This window comes from Lagenorhynchus albirostris, chromosome 7 (genome assembly GCF_949774975.1).
Source record: "Lagenorhynchus albirostris chromosome 7, mLagAlb1.1, whole genome shotgun sequence".
In the NCBI taxonomy this organism is placed as follows: Eukaryota; Metazoa; Chordata; class Mammalia; order Artiodactyla; family Delphinidae; genus Lagenorhynchus; species Lagenorhynchus albirostris.
The window spans coordinates 47164540-47183976 of NC_083101.1; the positions used below are offsets into that span (position 1 = coordinate 47164540).

Consider the following 19437-nt stretch of genomic DNA (forward strand, 5'->3'; position numbering starts at 1 on the left):
TATTTTGTAGGCCTATTATGATTAGAAGCAGGACATTACATTTAAACTGCATGACATTAAAAGTCAAAAAGGATAGGAACTTTTGCTGTCAGAGAGTTTGTTTGGTTTGGTTCCTCATCAGCATCCTTTGTGCCCTGATATATTAGAATGCAAGCCAAGTGGTAGGCCTCTTATCCTTTTTACCTTTTCCTGTCTCACAGGGAAAGGTACTGACCCTGTGGATAGGGTAAGTCAGCAGCTCTGACCTTACCATTTATACAGCTGGATTTATGAAAAGATATTTATTCACTGCCAGTAGTTCACAATGAAGGTCCTGCCAAAGTCCTTGGTGACCATGAGGCAGGTCATCCACTCACCTGCTCCAGGTATGATCTCCCTCACCTTTCCTCAAAATAAATAGTACTTGGACTAGGGTGACCAACCATCTAGGATTGCCCACAACTGAGGGATTGACAGGGACCTGGGACTTCTAGTGCTAAAATTGGGAAAGTCCCAGGTGAAGCAGAGGAGATGCTCCCCCTAAGTTGGATGCCCACAAAGTATGAAGCAGCTCTTGACTAGGAGCTGTGGACAGTGGGCCTTGGTGGAGTTGCACTGCTCCCTTTTACCACACCCAGGGTAAGGCCTCACTGTCCAGGCCTTTGAGGAACACCATGTAGAAGTCCTCTCATTTGTCCAGTACCAGGGTAACCTCTGACAATTTCCACATTAGCAAAATGGGGATAATAATTGTGCCTACTTCCTAATTCTTCTATGAGAAATAATTAAGTTAACATTAATATGTATAAAGTGCTTACAGCAAAGCTTGGCATTTAATCAGTGCCTAACAAATGTTACCTACTGTCATCATGGTCATTAGTTTCTGGATGGGAGAGAAATGATGCAGGACTTCACACTGTAGTTGATTCTCTCCTAGTGAATCTTAACCATCTTATGCGTATTATCTTTTCAAAAGTGAAAAAGTGAAAAAAGAAAGAGAGAGGAAGGAAGGAAGAAAGGAAAGAAGGAAGGAAGAAAGAAAGGAAAGAAGGAAGGGAAGGCGGTAGGGAAGAAAGGAGGGAGGGAGGGAGGGAGGAAGGAGGGAAGGAAGGAAAGAAGGAGAGGTTACAGTTAGTAAAGTCAGTTAAGATTTATCTGCTTTCTTAAAAAGTAATTCTACCCACAAGGACTGACATTTGAGCAAGGTCAAAGGCCATATGAAAAATATTTTTTTAAATGCAAACAATTGGTATTAATATATGGCATTTTCAGAATAAGTTACTGCTCTTATCAACATTGTTTATCATAGTTTAGAAATGCAAATCTGACCATCCACCAGTAGGATAATGATTAACATAAATTATGTTACATCCATACTCAAATTTTGTTAATTGAATTTGTTAAAATAAATAAGGTCAATATTTATGCACTGATATGGAAAAGATCCCCAAAGCATACTGTTGCAGAACAATATATACAGCACAATTCCATGTATGTGAACAAATCACAAAGACATCTGTCTCTCTCTATATATAAATATAAGTACATGAATGCATAAAATAAGGTTTGAAAGTATAGACACATAAGTACCTAAGGATTATCTTTGGGAAGAGGAGAATGGGTTGGGGGTTGCTTGAACAGGAGACTCATTCTTATGTTAAAATCGTGTGCTGCTTGAAATTTATCCTCCAAAGAGAATATATTCATATACTATTAATACTTTGTAATTTTTTTAAATAGCATAATAAAACAGATGTAGAATAGATTTCCACCCCAAAATTCTTTTGTTATTTTCTCCTTCTTCTTTTTCCTTCATCCTCAACATACCTCCAACATAGGAAAACAAATTTGCTGTAAATGGCAAAGCATCCAAGTTACTGCGGATGAGATGTATGGCATATAATCCACTAACCAATAATGAGAGTTGACAATAGTAAACAGACCACAAAATTATACCCAAGTACAAATTGAAAGAAACAGCCACCCTGTTGAATATGTTTAGCAATAAGTTCTAAAAAAAATGATGGCTGTTTTTAACCAATGGCATCCTAATAGTCATAGAATACATTTAAATGGAAGACTAAAGTTATGTTTTTTTGAGGTCTTTGCAAACTAGATAATGGTAATTATCTGGATTAAATCTTGTATCACGATTTTTGGGAGGTTGGGATGGGTTACTGTGTGAGCACATCCTTTCATAGCATTAGCGTTATCAGCGCATAACCTGAATGCTGAAGATGCTGTCTAGAAGACTTCTGTGCTGGGTGGACAGCTGAAGAGGACCCTCTAAAAGTTTGTAACTATGACTAGTTTAGGAAAGGTATTACTGCATTGGAAAGGACTTGAGCCTCAAAGACTGACCTGGGTTTGACTTCACTCTTCAATAACAACTATATGATTTGAGATATATTACTTATCTCCTTGTACTTCTGCCCTACCTCTGACAAAAAGCATAATCATCACTACTTCGAAGGATTATTGTAAAAATTAGAAATAAGGTATATAAAAGCACAAAGCACAAAATAAATACTAAATATATTTGCCTGTAACTTATATAGTTCCTTTAATCCTTATGCAGTTACACTGTTGTACTGGTTTTCATTTTTTTAAATAATTTATTATGAATTTCTGGCTTTTTATCCTTTTTTAAAATTCTACCTTAACTATAAGGTCAAATGATTACAAAAGAATAAAGCTTTTAAAAACAGTTAATGAACAGAAATTTACTCATTCAAATATGCACTCAAAGAAATCATGGGGTCTTATAATTGCCAGGGGCTGAAGAAGTCATCTGGTTGAATCTAACTCCTATTGCATGAATCCTTTATTTCATACTCTACTCCTGAAGGCTTCTCAAAAAGAAGCATGCTTCTTAACCTCTAAGCCAGAAAAAAATGGGGGCAGAGAAGTCTTTTTGAAAGGAAGAGCTGGACTAGAAGAGAAGCCACTAGTGTACCTGGAGTATCAGCACCTACTTCTTTCTAGCAGAACCATTGCACCAGGTGATAGCATTTACATCCATGGAAGTGAGTGAAATCACTCTGAGAGTATGTGCAGTAGAGAAACAAAGAGTGCTTGGGTGCTAGACTTAAGGAATGCCACATTTAGAAGTTGGATAGAGAGGTTAGAACCGGCAAATGAGACTTAGGAATTGCCTGTTAGGTTGGCAGAAACTATCTAATCAGAGTTTCTATTACGGTCACAGTTTTGGGTGAGATGAGTGATATACAAGATATACAAGTGTGGTTCACACTCTAACAGGAAATATAATTATGATGTAAATTAAAAGAGGAAATGCTCCTGGAGAGCAGCAGAACATTGAACCACGGGACAGAAGGCTAGAGTTAAATTCCCAGCTCTGACTCTTACTAGATGTATGACATTGGACAGGACACATGAGTTTGCCCTGAGCCTCAGTCAACTCCTCTGCAAAAGGAGAGATGATAATACCTATCTCAATGGGCTGTTGTAAGAGTTCATTGAATTAATGTATTCGAATATACACTGTAAATGAAAAAATGTTACACAAGCTCTCCTTCTAGAACTTACATTCTTCCAGGACAAGGGCCCACCCTACCCATTTCTCTCTTACCAGTTTTCTGATTGAATCCTGACCACCCTGATGGTATCTACCTGCTTTCTGTGATCTTTTTCTGTTGCCTGACAGCTAGGGCCTTAGTGCCAACTGCCACTGCCCCAGCTCTGTACCATTCTAGTTGCTATGGGGCACTTGCCAAATCACTGACCCCATTCCTGACTGTCTTTCTGGCCCACCCACCAGCTATGAACCCAAGTTATGACATGCTCCAAAGTGTTGTTTCAGAGCCAACCCCACATACAACTACTGAGATTCAAATCACATACTTAACATCTATACCTAGATTGTTTGTTCAGTCACAAAGATTTCCTAAAGTTCTTGAGACCAAAGTACCTTGTGTCTTACAAAGGTGATATCCACAGCAATACATATATATATATATATATACACACACACACACATAGATATTCATCGATTTCCTTCACCTTAAGTTCTTAATGTGCATAAGTAATAAAGGCTTTTGTTCATTTAAATAGTCGTAAAAATTGTTTATGGTTATGATGAAAATATCTGGATTGTGTCTAAAAGTCTTATCTAATTAGGTAAGCCATCCATGCCATTTATTTGAAGATTCTTTGATCAAGTTGTTTTCACTGAAATTAAGTATGGCTTTAACACTATCAAAAGGTCTACACAGTAATTAAACTGCTACTGTTTTATCATTTCCCCGGGGAAAAATACTCAGCCAGTCACTTGTTGAGCTAGGTCTAAAACCAATCCATTATTGGACTCACTGATATTTTAATTATTATTTAATTACTAATTATTAGAGGAAAAATTTTAAATTAAGTAATGGTATGTTCTACTCTTAATTTTTTAATTAGCTGATTTGCTCTAAATACAATATTATATCCTTTCAGCCAATCATTCTGAAAATAATAAAAATACAATTGAATCTTGTTACCTTGACCTTTGAGATCTGGGAAGGGGATAAAGAAGGAGAGAGAAGAAGGGTACTATGTGAACATCAAATGACACCTAACAGTTTTTAAAACCCCAGCAAAGACTTTGTGCTTCACCAAGCTCTACTCAAGCACAGAGAAAAAATGTAATACCCATGACAGGGTGTTACAATCATGCCATACATAGAAGCAATTCTTATTCCATAATGGAAAGCTCCATGTCAAACTAAAATAACTCCAGGTCTTTTATATTTTACAGTGGACTAATAACCTCTATTGCTATTTTTAAAAGATGTCAGTTTTCTACTTTCTAAGAAATTGAATTAATTTGCTCTTCTCCAATTATCAATCCCCTTTTTGGCTCATCCCTAGATTACAAAGAAAAATGTAAGTGAACTTGTAATGACTTTACCTGAATTCTTAAGCAGAATACAAACTGTTCCAACTTTCTCATATGACATGCCAGTTTGCTATAGTTAACTACTTTAAGGAAATAAGCCTAGTTCCACTGGTGATGGAGATGATTGGCAATGGAACTCAGATTTGGGTGAGTTTTCAGCATCCATTGTCATTGGTTATATGCTCCCATAGCATTCTGCACCTTTCTTTCAAAATATTTACCAGTTCATTACATATTTGCATGATAATATTGTTAACGTCCTTTTCCCTAATATGACAGTAAGATCCATGAGAACAAGGGTAAGATCAATTTTTTCCCACCAATGTATATTCCAGCACCCAGTTTAGTGGGTATCTAGAATGTAGCAAGTGTGCAAAACATTTTTATGGAAAAAATGAATAAAAAAATAATTGAGTTAGTATTATTTTCAAGGAGTATTTAGGAATGGATCAGTACCAGTCACTTGGTATGTTCCATGTAATGAAATTCTACAAAAGGTATTTTTTGAACAATCAATAACACCACATTTTGAGCACACACCACTTTCTCCGGTATTTTTCAGAGGCTGGTTTTAACCTTCTTTGATGACCATGGTGACAGCCCTTTTGCATACTATATTAAGAGCATTCTGCTATATATTTTGTGTTCTATAGTTTGTCTTTACAGACCAACTGATAATTTAGAACACCAAAACAAAAACAAAAATACTCCTTAGAAGCATATCCCCTAATCTGTTACACCAGAAATATGAGAAAAAAAATTTTTTTTAACTTTTTCCCTTCACATGGTGTGAACATCTGATTGAGAGATCTCTTACAGCATGGTGGGTAAGTCAGTGGTTCTCAAACTTGAGCGTGCATCAGAATCACACGGAGAACCTGTTAAAACACAGATCACTGGACAAACCCTCAGAGTTTGTGATTCCATAGGTCTGGTGTGGGGGCCTGAGAATCTGTATTTCTAACAAGTGCCCAGGTGATGCTGATGCTGCTGGTCTGGGGACCACACTTTGAGAACAACTAGTGTAGGTGCTGGAAGGGTAACCTGCTAAAACTAGGTTCAATACCAGGTATATTCCTGGTTGAAATAGTCTCATAGAGAAAATTATAAATGGTTGGTAGAGAAGACAAGTTATCAGAAGGGGCTACATATTATGCAATACATTATTAAATAACCAGCTTGCCTTATTACTTAGCTGGGTTTTTTTTTCTTTCAATTTCACTCCTTCAGGAATTATCGTTTCACCTTTTAATAACTAAAATGGGAGGAGGGGGAAATCTCTAAGTTATTTTTGTCCTCAGTAAGAACCACCTCCATTGATTCCCTGTCCTTCAGTGCCGCAAGGGAGTCACTTTATCACTTAACTGTAAAAAATGGATATATAGTACCTATCTCAGTGAATTGCTGTGAGGATTAAATGAAACCCTAAATGAAAAATACTTAGCCCCCCAAATGGTCTGTAAATGGTAGCTGCTATGTTTTTACTAATTTGTCTACTCACTCAAGAAAGTAAATTTCAATGGTCCTGGGACCAGTGTCTGAAACTATCAGTGTCTGAAACTATCAACACTTATATTTCTAACACTTTAATTGCCTACAGCAATAACTCTAAATTGCAAAGAAAAATGTTCAGTTATGTTCTAGGGATTCCACTTACTGTGGCAGAGAACTGTTTGATTTGGAAATTTTGGCACAGGGCACCAGGACAGCATTCTCCCAAATACACAAAATTATAAAGAAGAATCACCTGGAGTACTACTTAAATATTCAAGTTCCTGAGCTCCACCCCAGACTACCAAAACTATCTCCAGGGGAAAGTCCTAGGTGATTATTTAAAAGTAAACAATTATTCCAGGTGATTTTTCTTATCACCAAGTTTGGGAAGCAACGAAGGGACCTCTCACTCCAGTCTAATGGTGGCTATTAGAAGCCCTAAACATCGTTTCTATTTATTCATTAGGCCATTGTTTACTAGAAAATTTCCTAAGTCCTTTCTGTCTTACTACTTGTGTTTTTTGAGTTGAACTAAAGTCACCTGGCGAGGCCAGTTGCAAGTGGGTTTTTTTGTTGGTGCTTTGAAAAGCTTCTCAGTGTTTTTAGTTAACTCACCCTTTCAAACTAGTCGGGGCCTGTGCCTCATTTTTGAATTGCCCCCTTCTGAACTTCCTCCTGCAACGTCTCCTTTTTGATCTCTCCCTCGGGTCTAGCTTGTTTGTTCCTTAACTTCATCTCGGGTAGAACATTTGGTGCTTTCCCAGTTCACGAGGCTCTGCTGGAATAGTCCATTTCCAGGTATTTTACAGGCTGGCCAAAACAGTTTGCTCAGAACGGTGTCGCCGGGGCCGAAGAAGGGCAGCAAGTCGGCGGAGCACTTCCTGACTCGGCACAACCATCCGTGACCTTGGGCGAGCGAGCGAGGAAGCGAGCGCCACCCGCCCCGCTCCTTCCTGGGAGCATCAGGGGCAATGCTCAGGCTGGACTTTAGAACCGAAGGCGAGTGTGAGGGAACCGGACGGGGGAAACTTCATAAACAGGCGAGAAGACCCAGAAGCTAAACAGCAGTTCATTTTCTCTTCTTGAGCCGAATCCTTCTAACACGTTCTTGTTGGGTGGGGAAGGGGTGGGGAGTAAGGAGGAAAGGGAAATGTCTGCCAAAGGCTTTAGACAAAGCGCGAGAACTCAGATGGCGAAAAGTCGGCTTTACTGAGAAAATCGGAAGGAGAGAGGCGGAGGGCGGACAATCAGGTTAAAAATAGAAACGCATCCTCCACAGGACTACTTCTTTCCAACTCCACCCTGGGGCCAGCAGCCGAGTCAGTGATTCGGCTCCGCGCATAGGTAGCGCGCTCAGGCTCGGCCCCGCCTCCCCGGCCGGGTGACTGGAGGCGGAGGCGCGGCGTCGAGCACGTGACGTCAACGCGCTCCCCGCCGCGGCCGCCGTCGGGGTTTTCGCTGACGCACAGACCCCGCACCCCCTCCCCTTTCCCTCACTGCCTGAGCGCCGGGTGGAGAAGACGCGTCAGTTGACTGGAGCGCAGGCCTACGTGCATCTCCTTTTGGGGTTCGTCGTTCCCTGGAGCCGCACACCTTCCCCGGCAGTAGCAAAGCGACAGAGAGCGCCATCCGCGGGCCCTTGCGGCGCCCAGGCCTAGCTGCGCGCGCCCCGCTCGCCCTCGGAGTTGGCCAAACCCGCCGCTGGTGGAGGCGTGAGGCAACGACGGGCCGGCGGCGCGAGCAGCGTTAGCCGCCGCGGCCTTCGGCCCTCCCTCCGCCTCCTTCTCCGCCCCCCCTCGCTTCCCTCCTCCCACTTCCCGAGCTCCGGCGTGTCCCGGCCACGCTCGGTGCTGCTGCGGGAACAAAGGAAGACCCCGCGGCGGCGGCGCCACCTCCGCCTGCGGCTCTGACCCGCTCCCGGCCCGCGGCGGCGGCGGCGGCGAATTCAGGGCTTCCGGCTCGCCCCTCCGTGAGGGCTCGGCCCGGTCCCACCGCGCCGGCGTCGCGCGCCAGCCCGGTTCCTGCCGCCGAAGGGTGAGTAGCACGGGGCTTGGGGAGGGCACCCGGCTACTCGTGGTCGGCCGGGCTTGGGAGTGACGGATTCGGGCGCCGCAGGCCTCCGACGAAGGCCGAGTGGCCAGTGTATGGCGGCGTCCGGGGGAGGAGAGCCCGCCAGCCAGCTCAGGAAGCACAAAGACGGAGGCGGCATTCTGCCGTCGAGGCCGGAGGCCTAGTTCCCTGTGCCCCGGGCTCACTCGCACACTCATGGTCGGGGAAACAATGCCCGGCGTGCGGCCTCCGGGGGTTCGCGCTCTGGGCCTCCCTCGAGTCCGTCGCGGCCGCCTTCCGCGGTGGCGCCCGGCGTGGGCGGCCAAACCCGGAAAGACAAAGAGGCGGTCGCGGCGGCCGCGCCCCCAGCCCCTTGCCCGCCGCACCCCCTATCTCCGCCTTCTCGGAGGGGCCGTTCAGGGTTGGGGGTAGGCGCGGGACCGGCAGGGTTAGGGGCCGGCTTGGCCTGCGGAGCTGCTGTTCTGCATGACTCAGTGGTTTTTGGAAAAGGCCCTGCAGTGCTTTCCTGAACGAGGCCTTTGCTTGAAAGGGCATGGCAGTAGGGATGGGGGACCAGTGGGACCCGAACTTGTTTTATAATCCGCTGGAACGTTGGGTGAGAGGGGTCTTCTCTGTCGTGTTTTAGTTTTACCGATGTTGCTGCGTTTCTCGCCCGAGATGCCTTTCATGAAGGAAATGGAGCACCTTCTCCTTTGTTTCGTGCATTTAGGCTGAGGAACATGAAATTCTTTGCTCGCTTTCCACGCACTCCGTGGAGCTGTGTTTTGGGAAAAGGTCCGGGTTATCTTTATTGAATGACTGCCTTCTAATAATCTAGTCTAAGGGCACATTAGGGTAAAGTAGTATATAGGTCATAGAACCACTGTTCTTCAGCTTGGCCATTCAGGTAATTTACAGACTTTTTAAAAAATCTAAATGGATTTTATTTTACTCCTTATTTTTAAAAGTAGGGTTTTAGAACTGAATTGGTGAAAATACTGCAATTTCATTTTTCAAGTTTTTCTTCTAAAAATGTCCCCCTCAAAAAGATGTTTAATTCTTCCCTATTTTCTATCTCTCAGGGCCGGTATTAAGCCTGAAAAGGAGCCTTTAAAATCACACTAATGTCCATTTAGGAAAAGGGAACTGAGATCTGGAGAGTAAGGGCTTGCCCAAGGTCACTGGCTTAGAGGTAGATTAGAAACTAGAACTCTGGTCTCAACTCCAGGTGGGCAGGCATTCTTAAACGTCTTTTAACATTTTGTGCACCTAAGAGAAGTAAATTCCATAGGCATGAAAACCTTTTTTATTCATATTTGAGGCTGGAGAATTTTTCAGTTACATGCTCCTGTCTTTTTGGTTTTGATTTTCCTATGAATTATAGGAAGCCACAAACTGTTAAAAAAAAATACACATTTCAGCTATAAAAACTATAAAAATAAACATTCTAGCTATACCTGATAGAGCTGACATGATGAATGCTCAAGTTTCTAGCAACTTTAAAGGTAGTAAATAATAATGGTATTATATTTTTCTAAAATACAAGTGGGGAAACACAGTACCTAATGGCACTCATCCCCGACACCCACCTCAAAAAAAATTGCCACTGATCATGAGGATTCTTTCTGCCTTGATGCTCTTCGCTGTGCTTGGTTTTTATAAACAACCCTGACCATTTGGCTTCATGAGTGATTAATGATGCTTGCATTTTCTAGATTTAATGTGAGATCATTCCCTGTGTTAGAAAAAATCTAGCAATCTTAATGGCATCTTTTTGTTTTGTTTTCTTATATGAGCGCTGCATCCTTAATTCTTGGGGTTGTGTAGGAGTTGGCAGGCTCTGAGATAAAAATAGAAGCTGATTTCAGAGGCCTCTGTTGACTAGGCTTTATGTGAGAGCCTCCATCCCGCTCACCCTGTCACATTGCAGCCTTGTGACAGGCTGAAGCGCCCGCCCATGTGATCTAAGCTTCTGAGAAATATTAAGGCAAGCTTTGCTCTTGTGGTGGCATTTAAAAGCTGGCTTTCTGGGGGGGGGGGGGGAGTCTACAAGATGAGATGCCATGTAGAAGACTGATGTCCCAGTGTCTCTTGTGTTTCAGTTTGGAGGCTGTTTATCGTGACTTGAAGGTAGATGTGTTTTCTGAAGAAAGGTGGAATACTTTGCATGTGAAATCATTGGGTGAAATTCCCACCCCCATTTATATAAACAAAAGATTTTAAGAATCAGATTAATATTAATGTGGGTTGACTTTTAGGCCAATTTACTTTTAAAGCCACTGTTAGATGACACTAGAAGTTAGTATAGCAAGTGAGCTAGTGTAATTCTTAAGCTGGCTTCAAGGAATGGCCCTGCTTTTTGTGCAGGGCAAAGATTCACATACTTTGCATGGTAGGCATGCAAATACACTGTTATTTGAAGCATTTTTTGTACATGTTATACTCAAAATTTTAAAAACCCAGCTGAAAGTGTTTATTAATAAACTTCCTAAGTGATGTTGAAATGTTTACACTACCCTGATCCAAAATGAGTCAGCTAAATTCCACTTACTATTTAAAGAGATAGTGTCAACTAAATTAGTACTATTATCTGAAGTAAGTTGCAAGTATTGGTCACTTTCTGTACAAGTTTGATTGGCTTGAGGTATTTTCAAGCTTGAAATATAATGGCTTTTTGCTAACAAAAGGAAAGATTACTATCATTTAGATTGTTGGAATAATTGACAGGATTCGGGCCAGGTCAAGTTTGGTTAGTCCTCTTCCCCCCCTTATTATACTTTTGGTAAAAAGTGTTAATACTTGTTAAAACATTGCTTTTAATAACTCACTAAAGAGTGTATCCTAGTATGTGGTGGTTGAAAAAAGCAGTATGAAATTCTAGGAAGTAACAAGCTGTAGCTGAAAGTACTTTCCTGCACTTATTTGAAAAGTTCATAACTTATAAGTCACCTTCATAGTCAACATTAAGGTACAGTTAAAGGAGAATGACCAGAATTATTGCACATAATCTCCCCTTGATAAAATGCTCTGAAATACGCTTTTGGTACATTCATACATAATTTAAAGGTGACATGGAAACCTTCCAGGTTTTTAATTTTTTTTCTTAAATATTTATGTCTGTTAACTCAGGAAATTTTACTAAATTTAGCAAAACATTACTGTTTGTGCTAATTTTAAGAAGGCTTCTGGAAAAGCAAGGGTATGATTGCTATATAAAGCTCTTTCTGATAACCTAGCATTAAATATTAACCATTACTAAAGGTTGTGTGTATTGCTTTATTTTGCCATATTGAAATTGAGCTTGGAAAGGTTTCATTATTTTCTGTCATGAGGCAGACAAGTGCTTGTTAAAAGTTTTAATAGAGCCGTTGGCTGAGAAATCTATGGCTAATAATTTGTACATTATAGGTTTCTAGGCACTGACTTTAAAGTATACTCAGACCCAGATTTCTCATGTCAAATGTAGAACAAAAGGAATTTCTTAAGCAGCTTTTTCCTAAATTCTTAAAGAACTTCACTTTTTGGTGCCAGGGTAACAGGAAAAGCTAGATGATCTACCAGCTCTCTTTTCAGTCTTCTGTAAAGGTGTTGCAGCATTTAAAAAGTACAGATGCTCTGCCCCGTAGCAGAACTGAATTACTACAGGGCTCACGTATGTTCAGATGTTAGTTTTAAGAAAGCTCTAGAGCTACATCCAATATACAGCTAGTTTAAAGAACAACTAGTAGATATGAAGAGTCAGTAGTTAATTGTGATTATTTGAAATAATCTGCCTGTAGTGTAGGAGAGTAGAAAGTGATTTAAAGATACCAATTGCCAAAATTGATTTAAACATAATTCTGGTATCGGGAAGGGTGACCTTTTCACGAATTACAGAAACAGTGACAGGTAAAATAATACATTTTAATGTTTAATGATAGAATTTTTTGTCCTAAAAATGTGAAGTCATGATAGTTCATTGTTTATCAAGCTAAAACAGTTCCATTCATGTCCCTTGTTTTATAAAGGCAACAAAATATTCATAATTTAGCCTATTCTCTTAAAGATTAACACAATTGGGGGCTTTGTTAGAAACAGACTCAGTGGTTAGAAATGACAAAGGTACAATAATGACTATCATACTAATTTTAGTGATTTTTTTTTTTTTTTTTTTTTTTACTACATGCTAGTTTCTAAAATTTTTGTTTTGTTTTGTTTACAGGAGAAAAATGGCTCAGGAGACTAACCAGACCCCAGGGCCCATGCTGTGTAGTACAGGATGTGGCTTTTATGGGAATCCTAGGACAAATGGAATGTGTTCTGTTTGCTACAAAGAACATCTTCAGAGGCAGCAGAATAGTGGCAGAATGAGCCCAATGGGTAAGTTGGTTCCAAGAAATAACCCATTTGAAGACCTGGTGGACAGAAAATATAGAACCAAGAGTTGGGCCCTAAGACTGAGAATGAATCCTGAAAGTCCAAGGAGAGAAGACTCGAGAAAAGCTTGAAATTTAAAGCAATAGTAGCCCAAATACTTGGAATGACTACATGAGGAATGAGTGACTGTCTACAAGCATCTTCTAGCTTTTTCATTTTCGTTTTTGAGTACATGTACTCACTGGATATGACTTTTTAATATATTTTTTTTGTTGTTTGGATATCACTTAAGTGTAAGATTCTGCAGCACAGTGAAAGTACTTAAGTCACTAATCTAATTAAATGCAAGTATTTGTTACTTATTAATAGTTTTGGTAATGAGTGTTTGTAGTGTTGCTTTGTTTCTTACCAATCCTTTTTTCTAAATAGGGACAGCTAGTGGTTCCAACAGTCCTACCTCAGACTCTGCATCTGTACAAAGAGCAGATGCTAGTTTAAACAACTGTGAAGGTGCTGCTGGCAGCACATCTGAAAAATCAAGGTAAGATTAAACATTTCTGGGTTTTTATAATAATACAGGGAGGAAATAAAGATAAATGACATTATAATTATGAATGTTAATAAATAATGATGTATTACATCATACATATTGCCTTATAATAAGGATGTTAATACATTAGATGCCCTTGGCTTTACATGTGTTGCACAATTGGTGATTATTCCAGTGTCCTTTAATATATGATCGTGTAGGTCATTGAGTAAAGCTATGTATTAACAATGTACTCCTGAACAACCTCAAGGATATTGTGTTGAGATGCTGTGCTTTTATTTCCTTGTAATTGAGGCGTAATAATTGTAGAGAATGAGGCTCTGCAGACTATATTGTAATGCCACGTAAGGCATTCTGGCAAAGCTACCCCTTTTGCCCTTAAACAAATCACAGGCACAGCTAAAAATTTCTAGTTGGCTATAATAGAACATCGTAACCTATATAAATATGCAGGCTTGAATTGATGAGCCATTCATCAAATTGCTTTCCTTATTCTCATCCATCTGTGCTGGGCATCTTGTTTAGATTATTTAGCTCCATTTGATCACATTGGAAATAATATATGTTGAACTGACAACTTCTTATCTTTCCAAGAAGTACCCTTAACATCTTTAAAAATGTTTGCTTGAACTTAAATAGAAATGTGCCTGTGGCTGCCTTGCCTGTAACTCAGCAAATGACAGAAATGAGCATTTCAAGAGAGGACAAAATAACTACCGCGAAAACAGAGGTGTCAGAGCCAGGTATGCTTTTTGTTTAATACTAGTTCAGTTCTGGATTTGGTAGTACAAGAAAGGGTTGGTGGAGGGATTCTTTCCTTCCCATTGAAGGACCAAAGAGGAGAGAGAGCTATAAAATAGAGGCCAAGCAAACCACTATCTTTAAAGTACCTTGAAGTGTAAAATAGTCACTCTTTAATCTCTTCTCTGCCCATCCCCCCTTGCCCCTGCATCCACAAATCAGCAAAGTTTATAATATGAAGACTGAAAATGTCAAGAATTTAATGAACTGTTCACCAATATATTTTAAAAGTATCTAAATCATTAAAGAAGGTATTGTTCACAAACGGAAGAAATTATACGGACTAAATTCCAAAGCTGTGGAGAAAAATTCAATAATCAAAAGCATTAACTATTCAGTCTCGATATTGTCAATACTGTAGAAAATACTCAATCAAAAGAACATATCAAACACTAAAAGAAACTTTTGAATTGAAGAAGTGTGGGATCCCTATGGGAGTTTAAAAACTCAGTGTGGAAAGGCATTTTGGTTTTCATTAGTTAGTGACTGAGTCTATGCTGAACTTACATAGCACAACCAGAAGTGCTTTAATGTTGCCAGAAGATTGACTTGTTTGATTTATCTGCGCTAGACCCTGGAACAATGATCTATATACTCTATGGTGCACATAGTGCATTTGATCAATTCATGATTTCCTGGTATAGTGTTGACTGAACACAATATAAAACTTTATTGTGAGCTAATAGTGTCAGTGGATGTGTAATCTGTTTTGGAGGCTTGCTTTTGTACGTAGCCGAGCTTATGTGAACCATATCACTCTTAATTGATACATTTAAGATGAAAATTCTTAAGTTGGGCAGGTGAATCCATATTTGGTATTTTTAAGTTAAGTTCCATCCTTATGAAAAACTGACCAAATTAGTATTTGTGAGGCTTTTGTTCTGTTTCATTTGTTTTTGTTTTTTTAAAACACAAAATGACACTGACCTTGGAACAATACTCTTTTGGATTAGTTCTGTAGCTATTCTGTGCATTTATTATTTCTTAGTAGGCGTTCTGTAGTTCACTGCTCTGTCTTTTCTGTATCATTTTTCTCTTCTTGACTGACCCCCGCCCCTCTTCCCTGTATGTTTTAGGAACCACTGTCCAATTTTCAGGTGTGGCCAAGGAAATATAGCTGTCACCTCCCCAGCACTATTCCACAGATTGTTCTTTACTGTTATACCATCAGGAAAAATTACATTAACGTTGCCATAGTAGATTATTAGGAATAAGTAGTAGCTAGAATATTACTGTTGGTCTAATATTAGACTGTTAATCTCACTGGATATATTACTAATGCAAATGAGTTATAAATTTGGAGGTAATTTTACAGTACCTATTAAACCAATTGGTTTGGATTTATGCTGATAGCATTAGTGTTGACCTATTGTTAGGCAATAATTTTAGTATTGTATACGTTAATTTGCTATTGGGGTTTGGATTAATATTAAAACTCAGCTTATAGTGCTTCTGGTTTCGCTGAGTTTTATAAAAGTAGAATTAAATTTTGCTGTTTTGTTTTCAATAACCTGGTGGTAATGTGAACTTTAAAAGAGTAATCTGCAATTTTATCTTTATATTGACAAATTCCATTGATGTCATGAGTAAACTTAGATCTTTTAGGTGGAGAAACAGGGACTTTTAAAAGTAGGTCATATCTCTTACTGTCCAAATTTCATACCCATTTTATTTTTATTTTTTATTTTTTATTTTTTTGCGGTACGCGGGCCTCTCACTGTTGTGGCCTCTCCCGTTGCGGAGCACAGGCTCTGGACACGCAGGCTCAGCAGCCATGGCTCACGGGCCTAGCCGCTCCACGTCATGTGGGATCTTCCCGGACTGGGGCACGAACCCGTGTCCCCTGCATTCGTAGGCGGACTCTCAACCACTGCGCCACCAGGGAATCCCCATACCCATTTTAGATAAGTATCACAAAGTAAATTACAGCTGTGCTCTAAAAATTCTTGTTTTGCCTCTGGAATCCTTAATAGTCTAAAATCAAAGCTTCACAAGTACTTACACTGTCCTAAAGACAACGTTGCTGATATTTCAAGTTTTTTTTTTTTAATCCTGCAGGTTTTCTATGTAAGACAATATAAAGCACTTATTAAAATGGCACAATAATAATTGTGAAATTTTGGAACCTAAAGTTAATTAGGGGATTAATGACTTGGGTTTTACTTGTCAAAATTTATTGGGTTTATCTACACAATTTTTCTTTTTTCTATCAGTATAAAAGCAAAATGACTTTATATCTAATTACCTCAGAAGTTGGTAACCTTATTTCCTGAATTTGAACTGCCCTAATTTAGAAGTTTGCATTTAGGCAATTGGAATATGGAAAAACTGAGCAGATGACCACATCTCTCAGGTCTTTAAAATTTAGAATTAGGATTTTGTTTGCCAGGACTAGAGTGAGTTTAAAGGAATTTGAGTGGAGTGATAATTTAATAAAATTTACAGGAACAAGTGGTATTATGTTAATTGGCAAGAAATTCTCAGATTTGAAAGAAGTTCTGATATTAAAGTAGAAGATTGTTTTTAAAGTACATGTTTTCAAGAAAGACTTCTTAAACATTTTCAGGAAGAATCTTACTGTTTCTCTTGTTTTGTTTTGGTCTGGTCTTAGATAATTATCAGCCAAACAATTGACAGACTTCTAATTTTTACCCTTGTTTTTCAGTTGTCACTCAGCCCAGTCCATCAGTTTCTCAGCCCAGTACTTCTCAAAGTGAAGAAAAAGCCCCTGAGTTGCCCAAACCAAAGAAGAACAGATGTTTCATGTGCAGAAAGAAAGTTGGCCTTACAGGTATTCAGGGAGCTCCTAGTTACTCCCTAAGGGACTGGTCAGTCTTACACATAAAACAAAATGCCCGACTTTGAAGAATAGAAAGTTTCCAGAGTAGACTGGAAAGAGGACAGTGAAGAGAAGTCGAGTTTGATTTCCATTGGTTTGTCTAATCATATGAAACCCTTTCCTAACTTCAGGCCTTCTGAATTACTTTCCTTTATCGGATTGATAAAAATTAATCCCTTTTGATTCTTTCCTTTGTTCTGTTCTCCAGGGAAAAAGATAGCTGAATTAAATAGTAAGCACCTACTTTGAACCAGGCACAAAATGTTCTAGATACTTTTTAATTGTTCTCCTTTAAATCTCAGAACTGTATGTGGTTGTCTTTTCCTAGCCTTCACTTGAGGAAACATTACCCAGTTAACATACGGTAGGACTAGAATTTAAATTCAAATCAGCCTGACTCCAGAGCCTGTGTAATTTCTACCCTGTTTGGTACCTACAGGAGTTTATGGAAGGATAGTTACTTAAATTTCTCACCATGTCAGAGGAGGTTAAGAGCACTTTCAGTGTAAAGTGACAGACTCTTTAATGTTGCAAAGAGTCATGAAAATCTGCTTCCTTTTCTGTATTGACTAATGCTTTTGTTTCTTTTAATTGCTACAAGTTCCCAAGTGACTCTACTTCCTCTTGTATGTACAGGGTTTGACTGCCGGTGTGGAAATTTGTTTTGTGGACTTCACCGTTACTCTGACAAGCACAACTGTCCATATGATTACAAAGCAGAAGCTGCAGCAAAAATCAGAAAAGAGAATCCAGTTGTTGTGGCTGAAAAAATCCAGAGAATATAAATTACTACTTGTGAAGAGACTGATAACTTTGTTTTTATTTTAATATATCGTAGGAAAACATTAAAGAGCAGATGCATGGCCATTTTCCTTTGATGTTCTCCAGAGTTTTACTTTACACTTGTCTGTCTTATAATTGATATTTTAGGATGTGTGGGTGTTTGTTACAGGCAGAATTGGATAGATACAGCCCTACAAAATGTATATGCCCTCCCCTGAATTAAATTGGATGAAAATCTGCACAGCAAGTTGAAAACACAGATAATAGGGACAAAATTTAGTTCCCTTGTGCCAAACAAAGTACGTGAAATATCTGCATGTTTGCAGCATATCTGCCTTTGAGAATGTAATCAAGGTATAATCTCTGGCTAGTGTTACGTGCCTGTATTTTTTTTTTTTTTTTAATGGTACACCAGAAAAGGACTGGCAGTCTACTTCTACCATAAACTTTACCCTGTTAATTTCCACATTTTCCTTGGAAGCGGGAAGAAAGCTATAAAGAAAGCTATCAGACCTTTCCGTGAAACCAGTGTTTTGGTGCCATATGTAAGCCTGGCTAATTGGTCTTCTAAAAGCTGTCAAATAAGACATTCTTTGGAAGGTACACATCATAACTGGTTATAAAGAGTAAAACAGATCAAGCCAACAGGGTCTTGAGCTATCTTTGAAGCTTATCGTGCTGGCCTGCACCAGAAGATGTCTGCATTACTCTCATTGCTAACAATATTGTGTAGCACAGAACTGCACTAAGATTAATTTGTCTACAAGAAGAAGTTAAAACTCTACGTTTGGTTTTCACATATAGCAGCTCTATTGAGTAACATGCATCTGAATTTTAATTTGCAAGGGTATCTGAATAGTTAATTTTTCATGTGCATATTTTGTTGAATTGTTTTGGTTCAAGAAAGAATGTTTAAAGCTTTTTTAAAGACTTCAGTTCTTAATGTAACTGTACCCTTCTGCATGGAAAATCATAACCAACATGGCTGCGGTAGACTTCTTAGTGGTATCCAGCACCACTTGCAGAGGGCTGCTTTATCATATTAATTGTACTTGGGTGTAGGACTCTAGTGTTCTTGGGTGTATTGCATGGGCTGCATTATCTACAGCATTGTACAATAACAACTAGAAGAGGCAGTATACTTCACTGATGCTTGTCTGGTAATATCACTTCTGTGTTATAATGGAAGGTTTTTTGTGATGTATGAAACTTGTGTTTTTTATATATAAATGCGTATAGTTAGATTGGTGTCGTGGTAATGCCTGTTTTCATCTGTAAATAGTTAAGTATGTACACGAGGCACTACTTCTGATTTATTGCAGTGTTCAGTCTTAGTTTTTACTTTTACTCTTAAAGCATTCAGTTTTGCTTTCAATTTTATGTACCTTAGTTCTGAGTTAGATCTGCAGATGTGTACAGATAGTTCATATTTATGTATTGCACATAATCATGCTATTCAGCATTGATGCTGTATTGTATTATGTAAATAATAAAAGCCATGTACAGAGGGAAACTTCCACTTGTTCATTGGGTTTTTAAGCCATAGTTAGAAATCCTAAAGGGGGATAATTAGAAAATGTTTCATATTGAACTTTTTAGTTGCATTTGTAGACTTTGCATGGCTATATTGTAAATTTTTTTCCATTGCCATCCCTGAACATGATATATTCAAGTGAGAGCCATGAG

The 19437-nt window shown here is 39.3% G+C and overlaps 1 protein-coding gene across 2 annotated transcripts; it reads left to right on the forward strand.

Moving 5' to 3' along the window:
- Nucleotides 1-7691: 7691 nt before the first annotated feature.
- On the forward strand, nucleotides 7692-19264 carry ZFAND5 (zinc finger AN1-type containing 5). 2 transcript variants are annotated; one of them, XM_060154974.1, is made up of 6 exons: nucleotides 7692-8407; nucleotides 12624-12781; nucleotides 13208-13319; nucleotides 13968-14071; nucleotides 16795-16920; nucleotides 17605-19264. In XM_060154974.1, exons 2-6 carry the CDS (start codon nucleotides 12631-12633, stop codon nucleotides 17751-17753), a joined length of 642 nt encoding a protein of 213 aa, XP_060010957.1. In that variant the 5' UTR covers nucleotides 7692-8407; nucleotides 12624-12630; the 3' UTR covers nucleotides 17754-19264. The 2 variants fall into 2 exon arrangements, with proteins under 2 accessions (XP_060010957.1, XP_060010958.1); XM_060154975.1 differs by lacking the exon at nucleotides 7692-8407 and adding an exon at nucleotides 10454-10552.
- Nucleotides 19265-19437: the final 173 nt, after the last annotated feature.